At 34.3% G+C, this 15,253-nt stretch overlaps 1 protein-coding gene and 1 non-coding gene across 6 annotated transcripts in view; both read right to left on the bottom strand.

The window, feature by feature from the left end:
- LOC115232352 (ecdysone-induced protein 75B, isoforms C/D-like) overlaps positions 1–15,253 on the bottom strand; it is a 229,909-nt gene that overhangs the window by 93,393 nt on the left and 121,263 nt on the right. For all 5 annotated transcript variants that reach the window (XM_036514926.1, XM_036514917.1, XM_036514920.1 and 2 more), the window contains one exon: positions 7,218–7,280. In XM_036514926.1, coding sequence (XP_036370819.1) covers positions 7,218–7,280 — 63 coding nt within the window. The remainder of the gene's footprint in view (positions 1–7,217; positions 7,281–15,253) is intronic.
- Positions 5,902–6,020, bottom strand: LOC115208836. The gene has a single exon (XR_003881281.1). It is a non-coding gene; the product is annotated as a 5S ribosomal RNA (ribosomal RNA).

Consider the following 15,253-nt stretch of genomic DNA (forward strand, 5'->3'; position numbering starts at 1 on the left):
AAATAATATCAAACAAGAGCTAAATAGCAAAAAAAAAAAAAATGGATAGATACAAAGGAGAAAGGAAGAATTGTTAAACAAAAAAAGAAAAAGGAAGAAAGAAAGAAGGAAAATGGTTGAGGAAAGAACTTTTATATTAGAATTCTGATTTTGATGTTGTATTATTGTATCATATAGCGAAACATTTCTCAATACAAAAATGAAAATCTGCATGACCCTTTCATTGATAGTGGTGGTGGTGGGGAGACCAAAAAAGAATGAAAGAGGAGGGAGGGTCTGAATATTGGTGTTGGTTACACAACCAGAATTGTATATACACAGTTTAAATATATTTTCTACACAGTTATAAATATAATTTGTGACTTGAAGAAAAAAATGTAGGAAGTATCTGGTCGAAAAGCACAACATACAATCACATTGTTATCTCTAAAATTTAGGAATCAATACACTTTTATATTTCTTAAAGTGCCATGTCACGTGTATGATTAATTGTATGTCGTTTAATTCATAAAATATAAAAAAAAAAGCAGTGTCATTAGAATACATTTTGTTGTACTCATAGCGAGGGCAACTCCTGGTACTAAGCTTGAGCATGTAATTATAAATAAACAAATTTTCTAATTGGAGTAATGTACATACAGCTTGCATGTCATATACTCTTTCTGGCTGTGTCTCATATCATTAGAGTACCAGACAAAATGCCTTCCAGTATTTTTTCTGAATATTTACATTCCGGGTTCAAATCTCAAGGTCATGTTTGTTTTTTTACCTTTTTAGAATCAATAAAATGTAAGTCTCATAACATTAGAGTATCAAATAAAATGCCTTGCAGTATTTCTTCTGAGTCTTAATGTTCTAGGTTCAAATTCTGCTAAAGTCAACTTTGTCTTTCATCCTTTCAGGATCAATAAAACAAAAGATTTATATTAAAATCTAATTTGTTATTTCCATCCATTCATTTATCTTTAGGTATACATTGCAGACCTTAGATTCATTCTGAAAATGCCACTGATTCAGAACCATAACCCCTACAAGTTCAAATCCTGCCTAATTTAACTTTTATTTTCATATTGATAAAATAAAAGTCCGAGCTTTGCACTAAAGTAGAATTCCCTGATTATATCTCACCTTTAAAAATAGCCTTGACAAGTTAGAAGTTATTATTATTATTAATCATTAGGGCTGGTGCCATGTAAAAAGCACCCAGTACACTTTCTAAAGTGGTTGGCAGAAGGAAGAGCATCCTACCATAGAAACCATGCCAAAACAGACAAATGGAATCTGGAGTAGCTTTCCAGCTTGCCACCTCTTGTCAAACTATCCAACCTATACCAGCATGGTGAATGGACATGAAATGATGATGATCAGCAGCATTTCTTCCAACTCTTTACATTCTGAGTTCACATTCTGCTAAGGCTGATATTGTCTTTCGTCCTTTTGGGGTCAATAAAATAAGTTCCAAATGAGCACTGGCCTCAATGTAATTGACAAACTCCCTCATGCCAAAATTTCAGGCCTTGTGTCTATAATAGAAAGCACTGCTACTATTCTTACTACTACTACTACTCACATCAACCTCATTTTCCCATATTTTTTTTAATGCTGGCACAAGCTGGACAAGAATTCTTTATGTTGTATTATACAGCCGGAAGGGCTTCTTGATGACAACCCTTCTTTATAAGTGAGGTACTTTATTCCACAAATCTTCAAACATAGAAGCATTAAGTTAGCAGACATGTACAAGCAACTCAAGGCTATAGAAGAAGCTACATGGCTAAGGCACCATGCAGTGGGATCAAACCTAAAATAATGTGAGTATGAATCAAATTTCAAAACCACACAGCTGCTACATCTGTATCAAGTGTATGTGTGTGGGCAGTAGGTTGGCAGAATCATTTTAGAGAACTACATAATATACCTTACAGTATTTGTTCCAGCTCCTTACATTCTAAGTTTATATCTAACTCTCTCCCCTCAAAATTGTTACAGGGAGGAATTTACACACATATTACAGTATCAATTAGATTATCAGATGTTGTTATATACTGATGGTCACAATGCTACAATGTGAAGACGCGCATTGTTGTAGCTTTTGAATGATGCTACCCTGCTGGCTAGGAGGGTGGGTCAACATTCTGGCTGAACAGAACACCACTGTCACACACACACACACACACCTTCTGACATACATAATTAATGTGGTGGAGTGGCAGAAACAGTAGACAGCTGAACCAATAATATTTAGTCATGATTCTTTAAGTACTGAGTTCAAACCCTGCGATGGTTGACTTTGCCTTTCATCTTGTAATATTTATAGTCATTATATATACATCATTTGATAAAGAATGGTTGGAGAGGGGTGAGGGAAGGAAAAATACAAACAAACCAATGAGACTAAATCTTTAAAGAGATTAAAGGTGATATTGATCATGGAGCCAGACAAAGTATAAAACAACAACAACAACAATATTGTCTAATTCTAAATAAATCACGAGGTTATTATTGAAATCAAGTGTGAACTACCATCTATTAAAAACACAATTAACTGTAAATTATCAAACACAAACTCACACAAAACAACCACATAAAAAACCCACAAAAGAAGATAAACACAAACACATCATCATCAAAAAGACATTTAAAAAAAAAATTGTGAAAAGGGACTAAAAAATTTGTCCAAAGAATGATGAAAGTAACAACTACTCTAGTTGGAAACACTGGCCATTTCTCAAGTAGCTTCCACATCAATTTAATTAGAGAGAGAGCGTGCACACTAGATAGCTAAGATGTTGAGCAAACGAAGGCTAATCATAGACATTTTAATTTGTGTTTTGTGAGTTCTATAAGAAAAAAGAACAATCTTCTATTTGTGGAAACCTGTTTAGGTGTATGAGGAGTCAAAAGGTTATCAGGAAGCTAGATTAATTAATCACAGATACCCAGAAATCTGGTACTCACCTATGGTTTCTGTGGTGTAAAACAAGTCAAAGATTATCTTGCATAGATGCAATCTATTCTGTGTGGTTAAGTGAACTGAGGCATTATAGAGTTGAGTGTCTTGCCCAAAACAGAGAGAAACATTCCACAGTGGATTTGAACTCAATGCTCTGCTCATTCAGACAGTTCTTCATTCTAATAGGTTAGCAAACAGGTTGGCATTAATAAATTTCATGAATAAAAATATTATTTTTTACACAAGCATTATCCCATGCTTGTATGAGATAGATAAAAATTCAATGAGGCAGATTTTCTATGTCCAAATGTTCTTCCTGTTGCCAACACTAACCTGTTTCCAAGCAAAGTAATATTTTCTCTGGTCCTTCAAAAATGAACAGTACAATGCCTGAATGTGAATTCATGAATGATTGCAGATGAATGACACTGCTTGTATGATGTGACAATCATTTAGAATTAGTGTGCAATGTCAAGAACACACACAAACATCCAATGGTTTTTTTTTTAGTTTCCATCTATCAAATCCACTTACAAGATTTTTGTTGGCCCAAGGTGCTATAAAGCATGACTACCTCAAAACCACATATCTGTGAAGCAAATTTCTTAATCACAAGCCATGCCTGCTAAATAATGCATTTACAATAACCATTTCATGAGTTCACTTTTCCAAATAAGGTCCCCCTAAACTGTTTTTCCTCTCAGAGACAGTACATAAAAGATTACCTATAATAACATACTATTACACTATGTATTGTTGGGAAACCACTGGAACTTTTATCTTCATGATTGATTCAAGAACAATTGTTTTTATTGTTTAGATCTGTGGCCCTCAAAAGTATTTTGATATAGAACCCTTATATGATTTACTAAAAATTGTAGAAAACATGCCTATATTTTACGAACAAACTTTGCAATCCTAATTCTAAAAAAGACTTTAAATGAATCAAAAGTTATCTGAGAGTTACATACAATACCTTATTTGGAATATAAGTACCATGCTGTTTTTATAAAATATATTTTTTATCAAAGTTTATTAGAAGATAACTTATTTTTCCGAACCTCAAAATATTTTACAGAACCCACTTTGCAAAACTCTGATTTAGACCCAAATCAACTCCAAGTGACCTGTGATGAGAATCATTCCAGCCATGACCATCCTATCGTTTTGGGGGTATGTCTTGGATTACATTATCCAATGTATCCTTTCCTTTCTCATGGCAGCAAAGTGTGATGAGGGAGCTTTAACTGTTATTTCTAGCAGATCAAACAACCACATAGAGGTCATAGTGGCTTCCCTTGTACTTTCTCTAAACCCATGAAAGAATTTAACACTATAAATTCTGAGAATTTATACAGAGCTCTTCTTACTACTTGGTATTTATTGAACTGTACATTGTTACTATTCAAGTCATTAAGCATAACCAGAGACAGAGTGCAGTACTTAAAGACGAGACATGAAACATTACTCCTTAAATTGACAAACTGGCTCCACACTATTAAATTGGCCAGATGTAACTCGTAACTATTCCTTTATACATCCAGCCATTCAAGAAGTTTTCATAGACTTTATGGCTAACATTCTGCACTCATCTTATTTCTTGTTTTTACATGTTACATTCATTTAAATTTTTATTTTGGTCACTTAATTTTGTACAATAAAATTTTTCTTTTTAATTCTAAATTTGAATACCCAAAGAACATCATTTTAAAAATCATGGATTATATAACATTTTTTTTAGAAAATTAATAATCATCTATTTTTTCTTCTAATAAAGATTATGATAATTTAACAAATAAAAAAAGAAAAATGATGAAAATCTAAAAATAATCTATTTCTAAATGCTGGTGTTGCTTGAATCATTTTTTTTGCACTTTTTTTTTTTAGAATTACAACAAAAAAAAAAAAATTGCATTTCATTATACATTCTATATTCTTAAAATTAGAATTAAAGAATTTTCATAATATTTATGAAAATTAATCAAGCTATCTTGAAAATTCTCCATTAATTGCATCAACTAATGTTGTCACTTATAATAATGTTAAATTCTCCTCAAATTGTTGCTGCAGTCTTCGTCAAGTCAGCATCTTCATTTATCGAAGATTAAATTATTTGAATTTCTGATAATTTTGAGAGAAGAGTGTATAACCTTTTGATTTTTTTTCTTCATTATTTTTTTTAAGGTCCTACAAGTTTCTTCATAAATTTTTATAATACTAGTTAGCAGCCCATGTTTTTGTCAATACCATTCTACCAAGAATCTGAAGAGTTCAATCCTCCACAATACAAACTTCTTCAATACACATGCTGATTTTTGTTTATTAATTTTTTGACAACTTTGAAAAGATACTTGAAAATGTTTCAAGCTAATTAAAATGCAAAAACAAAAACTACAAAAATTAATTATATATTTACCCCTATTCTAGATCAGAGTCTTATTTAATATCATGTTGTATTCAAAGTACTAGCTTGAATTCTAAGAACCTTTATTTCCAAACTGAGTAGTATATTCTTGTCCACAAAACTACGAATACATTGATGGCTTTGTGAGTAGTATGCACACAATAGTCTTGAAGACAATTGAGGGTCACATGAATAATAATGTAGTTGTTAACAGCATCACCACTTTAGATCTACTTACTATGCTGATATGGATCGGATAGGTTATCAAAGTCATATTAAGTTCTTATTCAGAATTACTGCCCTCTTAGTTGAATCAGAAGATAAATAGTTTGTAGATTTCATTTTTGACATAGTTTCTATGGCTTGATGCTCTTTCTAACACCAAATACATTTAGAGAGTGTAGTAGGTGTATTTTATCATGGCACCAGCAATGGAGACGCTGTCATGTCCTCAATGCAACTCAAGAGTTCAACCATACATTTATCTTTATCTAGTCACAGCTCACGAGCTGCAGCCATGCTGGGGCACCGCCATTTAAAAGAGTGCTTACAGCACCTAGGTTTCCCAAGCGGTCACCTATCTAAGTACTAACTAGGCTCGATGTTGCTTAATTTCAGTGATCGGATGAGAACCGGTGCTTTCAACGTGATATGGCCGTAAGCCAGAAACATTGTTTCTGTTCAAACACCACCCATTTTACAGAGTGAACTGGGTACATTTGATTAGGACACCAACACCAGAGAGATTGCCTTGTCTCTGGAAAGACTACGTAGTCCTCTCTACATAGCCACCATTCTTTTCAAGTCAAACATAACTAAGACTAGTGGGGGGAGGGGTTACTAAGAGTGCAAAAAGAAGGGAGGATATGAACATGAATGTGATGAGAGAAACAGTAAAGAGACTGTAGAGGTCATAACAAAAGAAGACAGACAGTGTAGATATAAAATTTTTTAAATGTTGTTAGTAAAGATGAAGTTAATAACCAATCAAAATTACAATCCTATTAGCAAAGAGCTCATCTCAGGCGTTTTTAGATATTTAAGATAATGTAGCTTCACAAAAGCATTTCTTATATCGCTCTAATCAGCTATTTCCTTAAGTCAAGCAAACAACAATGACAAAATTACAACTTGTACAACCAATTTTTAATTTACAATATATCTAAATACCACAATGAAAGCCAAAAATCCAGACCAGTAATAATTAATGATGAGTAACCAAAAAGCCATTGCACTGTTGAATACTTAATCTTCATACTGTATATATAGGATGTGTCAGCTTAGCAAGGACCATCACGGCACCATTGTTTTCTAAATACTACTCCGCCAGAGTTGAACTCTGTATTGTCAGCTAATAGAAAACTCATCAATTTACAATACTGCTGCAGTCTGATATGAGATTTGTTCCAAACCTATGGCATTTATTTATAGCTATGTGGAACTGGCCAGTATGAAGGTTTCTATGTATGTATGTTTACATGTGTATGATGTATGTGTGCGTGAGTGGATATATGTATTTTATCCTGTTCTCATTTTCTCGTTTTTCTATCCTTTTCTCTCTATCTTTCTGAAGAAGAGCTTAAGCTCAAAACATCAAAGGCATTTCTATTTCTCGAACATCAACCTCAATAACTACACTGTATATGCTTTGTTTTTAATCTCTCTTTGTTGTATATTTTGAACCTATAGACACACAAATTATGATATATAAATTTATAAGTAAGTGGATATCTAAGACAAAACACAAATGAAAAACATTGATGGAGTAATAATCATGAATTGCTTTCCTATTTTTGATTATTTTTCTATTTAGTCTTTTTTTACTACCTTAAAACCATTCTTATAAAAGATATTACTTACCATAAGTTTTATGTTCTTCTTTTGGGTCTTTATCTTCTGAAATGTGATGCAGTGTAGGACTTTCTGGAAAAACCAATTTTAAATTCCAAATTCAAACAGAACTAAAAGCTATAAATATTATAAAAAGATCATTACTTAACCTATTAACATTCACATTACTCTGTTCAATATAATACTTATTTATCCACATTGTTTGTAACTAATCATGCATTATCTTGTAGCTTTGAGACATTGATGATGCGACTATTTTCAGAATGACATTCTAGGGTTGGAGTAAGAGGCTAGACCTGGCTGGTTTGAACATAAAACAGGTAGAATACTTGGGCTGTATATGGCCAGCTTAAATGCTAAAGGGTTAGATCACAAATAAAAACCAAGCCAGCACAACTAAGCACGTTTTTAAGTTCAAAACTTTTAAAGTCTTCACATTCTTTGTCTGAATTTTGCTAGTTGAATGGGAAAAATGGAGTATTATTGTTAGTTAGATATTTCCATATGATAAGGTCTCCTTGCGCTGAGTTAACTAAGAAACAGCACAACCACCAACATCAATAAAAAATATTGTATCAAAGTAATTGTTAATTCACTTCAAACCAAACTTTTGAAGTGTATTTATTTTATTTCAGTTCTAATATACCGACTGATCAATGTCAAATAAATTATTAAACTGGAAACTGCTAGAAGATGAATGAATAAATCAATAATTAAATAAATAAATAAAGGAACTTTGTTTACATTTAGAATGCATTTTCTTTTTCTATCTAAGGGAGTTTAACCCTCAGAAATATGAGTTATTATTTATGGCTGAATTGGCATTCAAGATAATATCACTTATAAAAGACTTATTTACATATTTCTCAATGCTTCTATATTTACATTCTAAATGTAAGCAAGCAAACAAACTTGCTTTCTCACTTGAAATATTAAAGTATGTAATTTGGATGTTTGAAAGTTGGAAGACTACATTAGTAAAATGGTATCATGACTCTCTGGGGGTACAGTTGAGACATGGTTTGTGTCCTGCAGTTGGCTTTCTGATTTGTTTCCATCTTGGGGTGGTTTTTGACCCTCTGTCTGCTTAATTATATAGTCTGATTTGTGTCCATAAAACATCATTTATAGAAGACATATTCACATGAAAGAACCATTACAAAATATCTTGTTTAAAGAGAACACAATTATAACCCTGTACTCATTCATGCTTGTAAGTTTCATTCAAGTGAGGTCCAATAGTCACAACAGTCATTTTGTCTAAAGGAAAAAAAAATCACTTGACAATTCTAGTCTAATCTCCCCCTTTATTTATATTCCCCATGTTCCACTTGATATTCACAATAAAATTAATTTTCAATACTTGTGCATATATTGTAGATAATACAAGTGCTTATAACACTGTCAAGAGTTGCCAATGTCTTCTTAACTGATGTACCTTGACAGGAACTGTTTCAGCTACAATTTCTATGATAATCAATGAAAGGAAACTCACTATTTTCAGTGATATTTTAACTTTCATCATCATCACCATGAACACCTAGCCATTTATGTCTTGAGTAAAAGGACTCCTAAGGTCAGTTATATGGTTCCCTTGGTGCATAAGTGACTGAGATTACAATATCCCCCCTGAATGGGATGCCAGTCAGGTGCAGGGTTACTCAATTGCAGCTGAGTAAACTGAAGCAACTTGAAGTGTCTTGCTCAAGAATACAACACACCATCCAGTCCAGGAACTGAAACCATGACCTTACAATCATGGGTGCCAACACACTAACTACTAGGCCATGTGCTTTCAAACATAATCTTATTTGGAGAAAAAGAAATTATTTTAACCAAATAGAAGGCTTGATTTCTAACTGGGCCCCACCTGCAAGGTCGTGCGCTGTTTATCTTGATATGAGATCACCATGTCACGCACATATGGTTGTGATGCATGTGCCTAGTGTACCCTTATCAGACGGGTAGTCATGATGGGTATACTGGGCTTTGTATATTTTACCCCAGCGTCACTTTGATGGCAAGCACTGCTCTCTCACTCAATGATAATAATAATAATAATAAAACTGAATTGTAGACCAAGTATATGGTACATGTGGTTAATTGGCAAAAATATGACCATTCCAAATATAATGGTATAAAGATAGTCTCCATTTATTTTATTTTTATTTTTTACAGTGCACAGACATGATAAATTTTGCATAGACAACCCTCTTCTGGGTGGTTAAAACCCTATTATAACTGTATTACTGGTATCCTTTAGGATACCAGTAAATTTTCAAGATTTGTTTTAGGCAGAAAAACAACAACCATACTCAATGCTTGGTAATATGGTACTTTGTTTCACAAATTTAATATCTTATGATAATAGACCTACCATATGCTAAAGAAAATTGTTATCAGCTATTGATGTGTAACATAAATGATTCAAATCTGCTTTTAAAATTTCTCCTGATAATCCTGTTATATCAGATCTAATTCCAGCTTTAGATAATCATTGTGGTTATTTCCCAAGTATTAATGAGTCTGATGCAGTTTTGTTTACCCATTCAAGCTATTTAACCATAGTGAGATTTTAGGTGTACAATACTGGACATTTTACCCAAACTGAGGGTATATAGTATTTACCAGTTACTGTTTATGTATTTCAAACAGACCCCAGTAGTTATTTTTATAAGTCTGCTTCTTATTTTATCAGTCTCTTTTGATGAACTGCAAGTTTATGGTGGGGGGGGGAAGGTGACATAGGCAAACCAACATTAATTGTCAAGCAATGGTGGTGGTAGGTGAGACAAACACAAATATACATCCCCTGCCTCTCTCTCTCTCATATATATATATATTGCCATGTTGGACCGTTGAACTTACCTCATTTTTTCCCTCTTAACCCTTTCTGTTGAAGAGCGAAGGCTCGAATTGTGAAAGACTTTTCCATTTTTTCCAAGCATTAAACTAATACACCTGCCTGTTGTTCCTACACCTATTTTTCACCTTCGGTTTTCTGTAAATTTGAACTATATATATATATAATTTAATAAATACAATATATGTTTTTATGTGCTACAATTAGTTTCATGTGATGAAAGCAGCTTAGACAGTATCTTTTAAACACATCTGGTACCTTAGTACAATATTCGGGCAATGGTCACATGGAGCATCTGAAGACTGTGCTAAGGTATCAGGCATGTTAAAAAATACTGTCTGAGATGCTTTCATCACATGAAACTAGTTGTAGCACATAGAAACATATATTGTGTTTATTAAATAATATTTATCTCTCACCAGATTGAGTACTTTGTTTTGCTGATTTTACCATCATGGCACAGTAGACTATACATATGTTTTATCTTTAACTTGTTTTAATCATTAGACTGTGACCATACTGGGGCACCACCTTGAAGAATTTTAGTTGAATAAATTGCCCCTGGTTCTCTTTTTTTTTAAAAGCCTGGTACTAATCCTATTAGTCTCTTTTGCAAAACCACTAAGTTACAGGGATGTAAAACACCAGCACCAGTTGTCAAGCGGTGTGGAAGGGACAAACATGGAGACAAATACACACAAATGTGTGTGTGTGTGTGTGTGAGGCTTTGAGCAGTTTCTGTCTACCAAATCCATTAGTAGAAGACACTTGCCCAAGGTACCGCTCTGGAATTATGTGGTCGGGAAGCAAACTTCTTACTACACACCATCATCACCCTCTTATACACACTATCATCATTTAACATTGATTTTCCATGGTGGCATGGGTTGGATGGTTTGATCAGAGCTGGCAAGCTGTGGAGCTAAACAAGGTTCCAATCTGATTTGGTTTAGTTTCTACTGCAAGATGCCCTTCCTAACACCAAACACTTGGCCGATGCCAGCACCGCCTTGACTGGCTTCTGTGCCGGTGGCACATAAAAAAACACCAACCGATCGTGGCCGATGCCAGACCGCTCTGGCACCTGTGCAGGTGGCACGTAAAAAGCACCCACTACACTCGCGGAGTGGTTGGCGTTAGGAAGGGCATCCAGCTGTAGAAACACTGCCAGATCAGACTGGAACCTGGGGCAGCCCCTGGCTCCCCAGACCCCGGTCGAACCGTCCAACCCGTGCTAGCGCGGAAAACGGACGTTAAACAATGATGATGATATATATATATATATATATATATATATATATAACGGGAAGGTTTATGAAAATAAACAAAAGACAAAGGCAGGTTTACGAAAATATAAACAAATTAGACACATCAAAAATACTAAATACATCAAATACAAGGTATGCATATATACACCTATACATGCAAAATGAGAGAAAGAAAAAGGTGGAAACTTTCAGATGAATTTTTATGCATAAATATATAGATATTTATATTAATAGGTTCAACTTACATAGAATGCAAACAGAGGAAATTAAAGGGGTGGAAGAAAGGTATTATAAATCCAACAACTGTTTTCGGGGGCTGGGTGATCCATAATAATGTTGGTAGATTTAATCGGTGATCCATAATAATGTTGGTAGATCACAATATGCGAGAAGTTCAAGGATGGAACTTTTCTGCACCAAGATCTGATATTTCAGATCTTCTATACCCTGATAACAGAGGCTTGTCTCATCCAATGTTAACTGCATCCATACAGCTGCATATTGTGATGAACTAAATCTACCAACATTATTTACGGATCACCAAGCCCACAGAAACAGCAGTTGGACTTTCCTTCCACACCTTTAATTTTCTGTTATTTGTACTCTGTAAATTGGACATATTAATATAAATATCAATATATTTATTCACAAAAATTCATCGTCTGAAAATTTCTACCTGTTGCATGTATACATGTATATATATTTTGCATCTGATATATTTTATTTCGTTTGTCTAATTTGTTTATCCACATAATTACACCTGTACCCGCTCAACTTGATCCCTCTTATAGCCTTTCTTTACCTTGAGGTCTACCAGTTCTACTCACAAGACATTGCTTGCCCCAAGGTAATAGTAGAAGACACTTGCCCAAGTGTCAAGCAGTGGGAATAAAGCTAAAACCATATGGTTGTGAACCAAAATTCTTAACCAAAAGCCTTAGTTTGAATCTCTTGTGCACTACTAAGTGTCTTCTACACAGAGAATCTCTGGATCTCATCTGTGAACTATCATTATCATCATCATTTAACATCTGTTGTCTATGCTGGCATGGTTTGGACAGTTTGGCTGAGGTCTGACAAACCGGTGGGCTGCACCAGGCTCCAACCTGATCTGGCAAGGTTTCTACAGCTGGATGCCCTTCCTAACACCAACCACTCCAAGAGTATAAGGAGTTCTTTTACATGCCACCGGCACAAGTGCTGTTTGCATGACACCAGTATCTTCCATGACTATGATTTTACTTGGCTTGACGGGTCTTCTCAAGCACAAAATAATGTCAAAGGTCTCAATCATTGTCTCCGTGAGGCCCAACACTCGAAGGGAGCTTTTCACATGCTACCAGCTCCATTTATTGAATCTATACATGTACCATTGCAGTGACATAGATCTTCAGCTGCCATGTAATCTATTAAAATTATGTTAATTCTGTAGAGAACCAATATTTAATTTAATTCATTTATTGATTGTACTTTTGCTAAGAATATTTAACAAATATATGTTTTGGCATAGGCATGGCTTTTGGTGAAGAATTTTGGTTCACAACCACATGGTCTTAGCTTTAGTCACACTGCTTGGCACTTGGGCAAGTGTCTTCTACTATTACCTTGGGCCAACCAATGTCTTGTGAGCAGAACTGGTAGACAGAAATTGCATGGAAGCACATATGTGTGCATAAAAGTTGTCATTTCCATTTCTTGTGTACGATTCGCTGAGTAAAAACTAAAAGACAAAAACCGTCTTGTTGTATTTACATTCTTATTTCATTATTGCCCACAAGGGGCTAAACATAGAGGGGACAAACAAGGACAGACAAAGGGATTAAGTTGATTACATCGACCCCAGTGCATAATTTATTAACCCTGAAAAGATGAAAGGCAAAGTTGACCTTGACGGAATTTGAACTTAGAACGTAACAGCAGACGAAATACTACTAAGCATTTCACCTGGCATGCTGATGTTTCTGCCAACTCGCCGACTTAATATTGTATTTACATTCTTGGTAAACATTGTATCCTATAGCTCTATGCCCTCAAAGTAGTGGAATAAAATCTTCCTTACTTATGAAACAAGAAAGAGTTTTAGCCACAGGAATATCATCTGGCCTTGAAAATACTGCCTCAAATAAGCACCTAATCTACATCAGTATGTAAAACAAATGAACCTATATTTGGTGGTAAGTGTCTTGCTGCTAGTACTAGCAGTTCTGTCTACCAGTTCTGCTCACAAGACATTGGTTGGCCCAAGGTAATACTCCTCCTAGTAGAAGATGGGTACCATAAAGCAGTAGAGCCATATAGCTTTCTGATTGACATTTTAACACCTGCTACTTTGCTGTGCTGAACTCAAATCTTTTCTTTATCAATAGAGACTAGACATAAAAGTGTCTCTCAAACACTTATTTAGTACATTGAAAACTGGTATAAAGTTCAGTCCACAAATATTTCTTAGTAATTAATGAATGGATATGATGGAGAGTGAAACAAAGATTTCTATCTTGTAAACACACACATGGACACATACACAGTGATGTGTCATCACATATGTGGCTATCATTTTATCTTGTCTAATTCATTTTAATACACTGTCTTATCTATATTTTCATAATTACATATATGTATGTGTATATATACATACATATATATAAACATATTTATGCTTAGATATACTATACACATACATATAAATGCATAAACACAGATATAGACATATTGTTTCTGTGATTGTGTGTGTGTTGGAAAGAAATCTTAAGTCATTGGTGTTATGTACTTTTAACTGCTGAATGGAGATTTGCACTATTTCATAAAATACTGTCTAAAATATTTCTCTCTGAACAAAGCAAGATTAACACACATTTCACACCCATTTGTGGATTATGGGTTGTCTGTGTTCATGTATGAATGATAAAATTAGTAAATTAGCATACTGAAGGGTCAGTTAATGGATATAGACTTAATTATCTGAATATTCACGCTTAATGATTTATTTCTTTACTTTTTTAAGAATTGTGTTTAGTATAATTTCTACCTTTATTGTCTTGCATTCATTTTTATTTACTAAATGGCTGGGATGGATTTAGCAATAATCATTAGCAATAATCGTAACAATAGTCATTAGCTCAATATTGTTGTAGTGTTTTATACAGTTGAGTGCCCATCTTTCTGAGAGTTGCTCAATTACAAACGTTGGATTGACACAACCTGATAGACCAAAGCAGCTTGTACTATTTATGCTTCTTCTTACAATAGCTGCAGTAAATTCAAACATTTAGCCACATGGCTACTAGAGTAATCCTTTCACTGTGTCATTGTAGCTCTTAAATGGATTAAGAGTAAATAAGTATAGACATGGCCTATTGTGTGGTTAAGAAGTTCACTTCCTAAATTAGGTGGATTAGAGTTCAGTCTCACTGCATGGCACCTTGGGCAAGTGCCTTCTTTTATAGGCAAACACTTTGCAAGTGGATATTGCAGACAGAACTGAAAGAACCCCACAATGTGTGCATGTCCCTTTTTTTGACCTCATGGGGTCATTATAAATGAGAATCTCCTTTATGTAAGTGGGGTTTCTTGTTCCAGTCTTCTGTGGAAACATGTCTAGCTGCAGGGAAATTTATCTTGCTTGGAAACAGGTGAGAGTTGATGACAAGGGTATCCAGTCATAGAAAACCTGCCTCAACAAATTCCATCTGACCCATGTAATCATGGAAAAGTGGACATTAAAATGGTGATGACAGTCACAGTGCAGTTGTCAGTCAACATTTTGCATGCTGCATTCATTCATTTTACAAGCTTTTTTGATGTTTGCATGGGTTGGACAAATATGCTGAGGCATTGTTTTATAGCAGGCTGCCCTTCCTAAGGATAACCCTGATTTGCTTTGCAAGTGATCACTTATTCCACAAGCCTTCGAAGGC

This window comes from Octopus sinensis, linkage group LG2, assembly GCF_006345805.1.
Source record: "Octopus sinensis linkage group LG2, ASM634580v1, whole genome shotgun sequence".
NCBI lineage: Eukaryota > Metazoa > Mollusca > Cephalopoda > Octopoda > Octopodidae > Octopus > Octopus sinensis.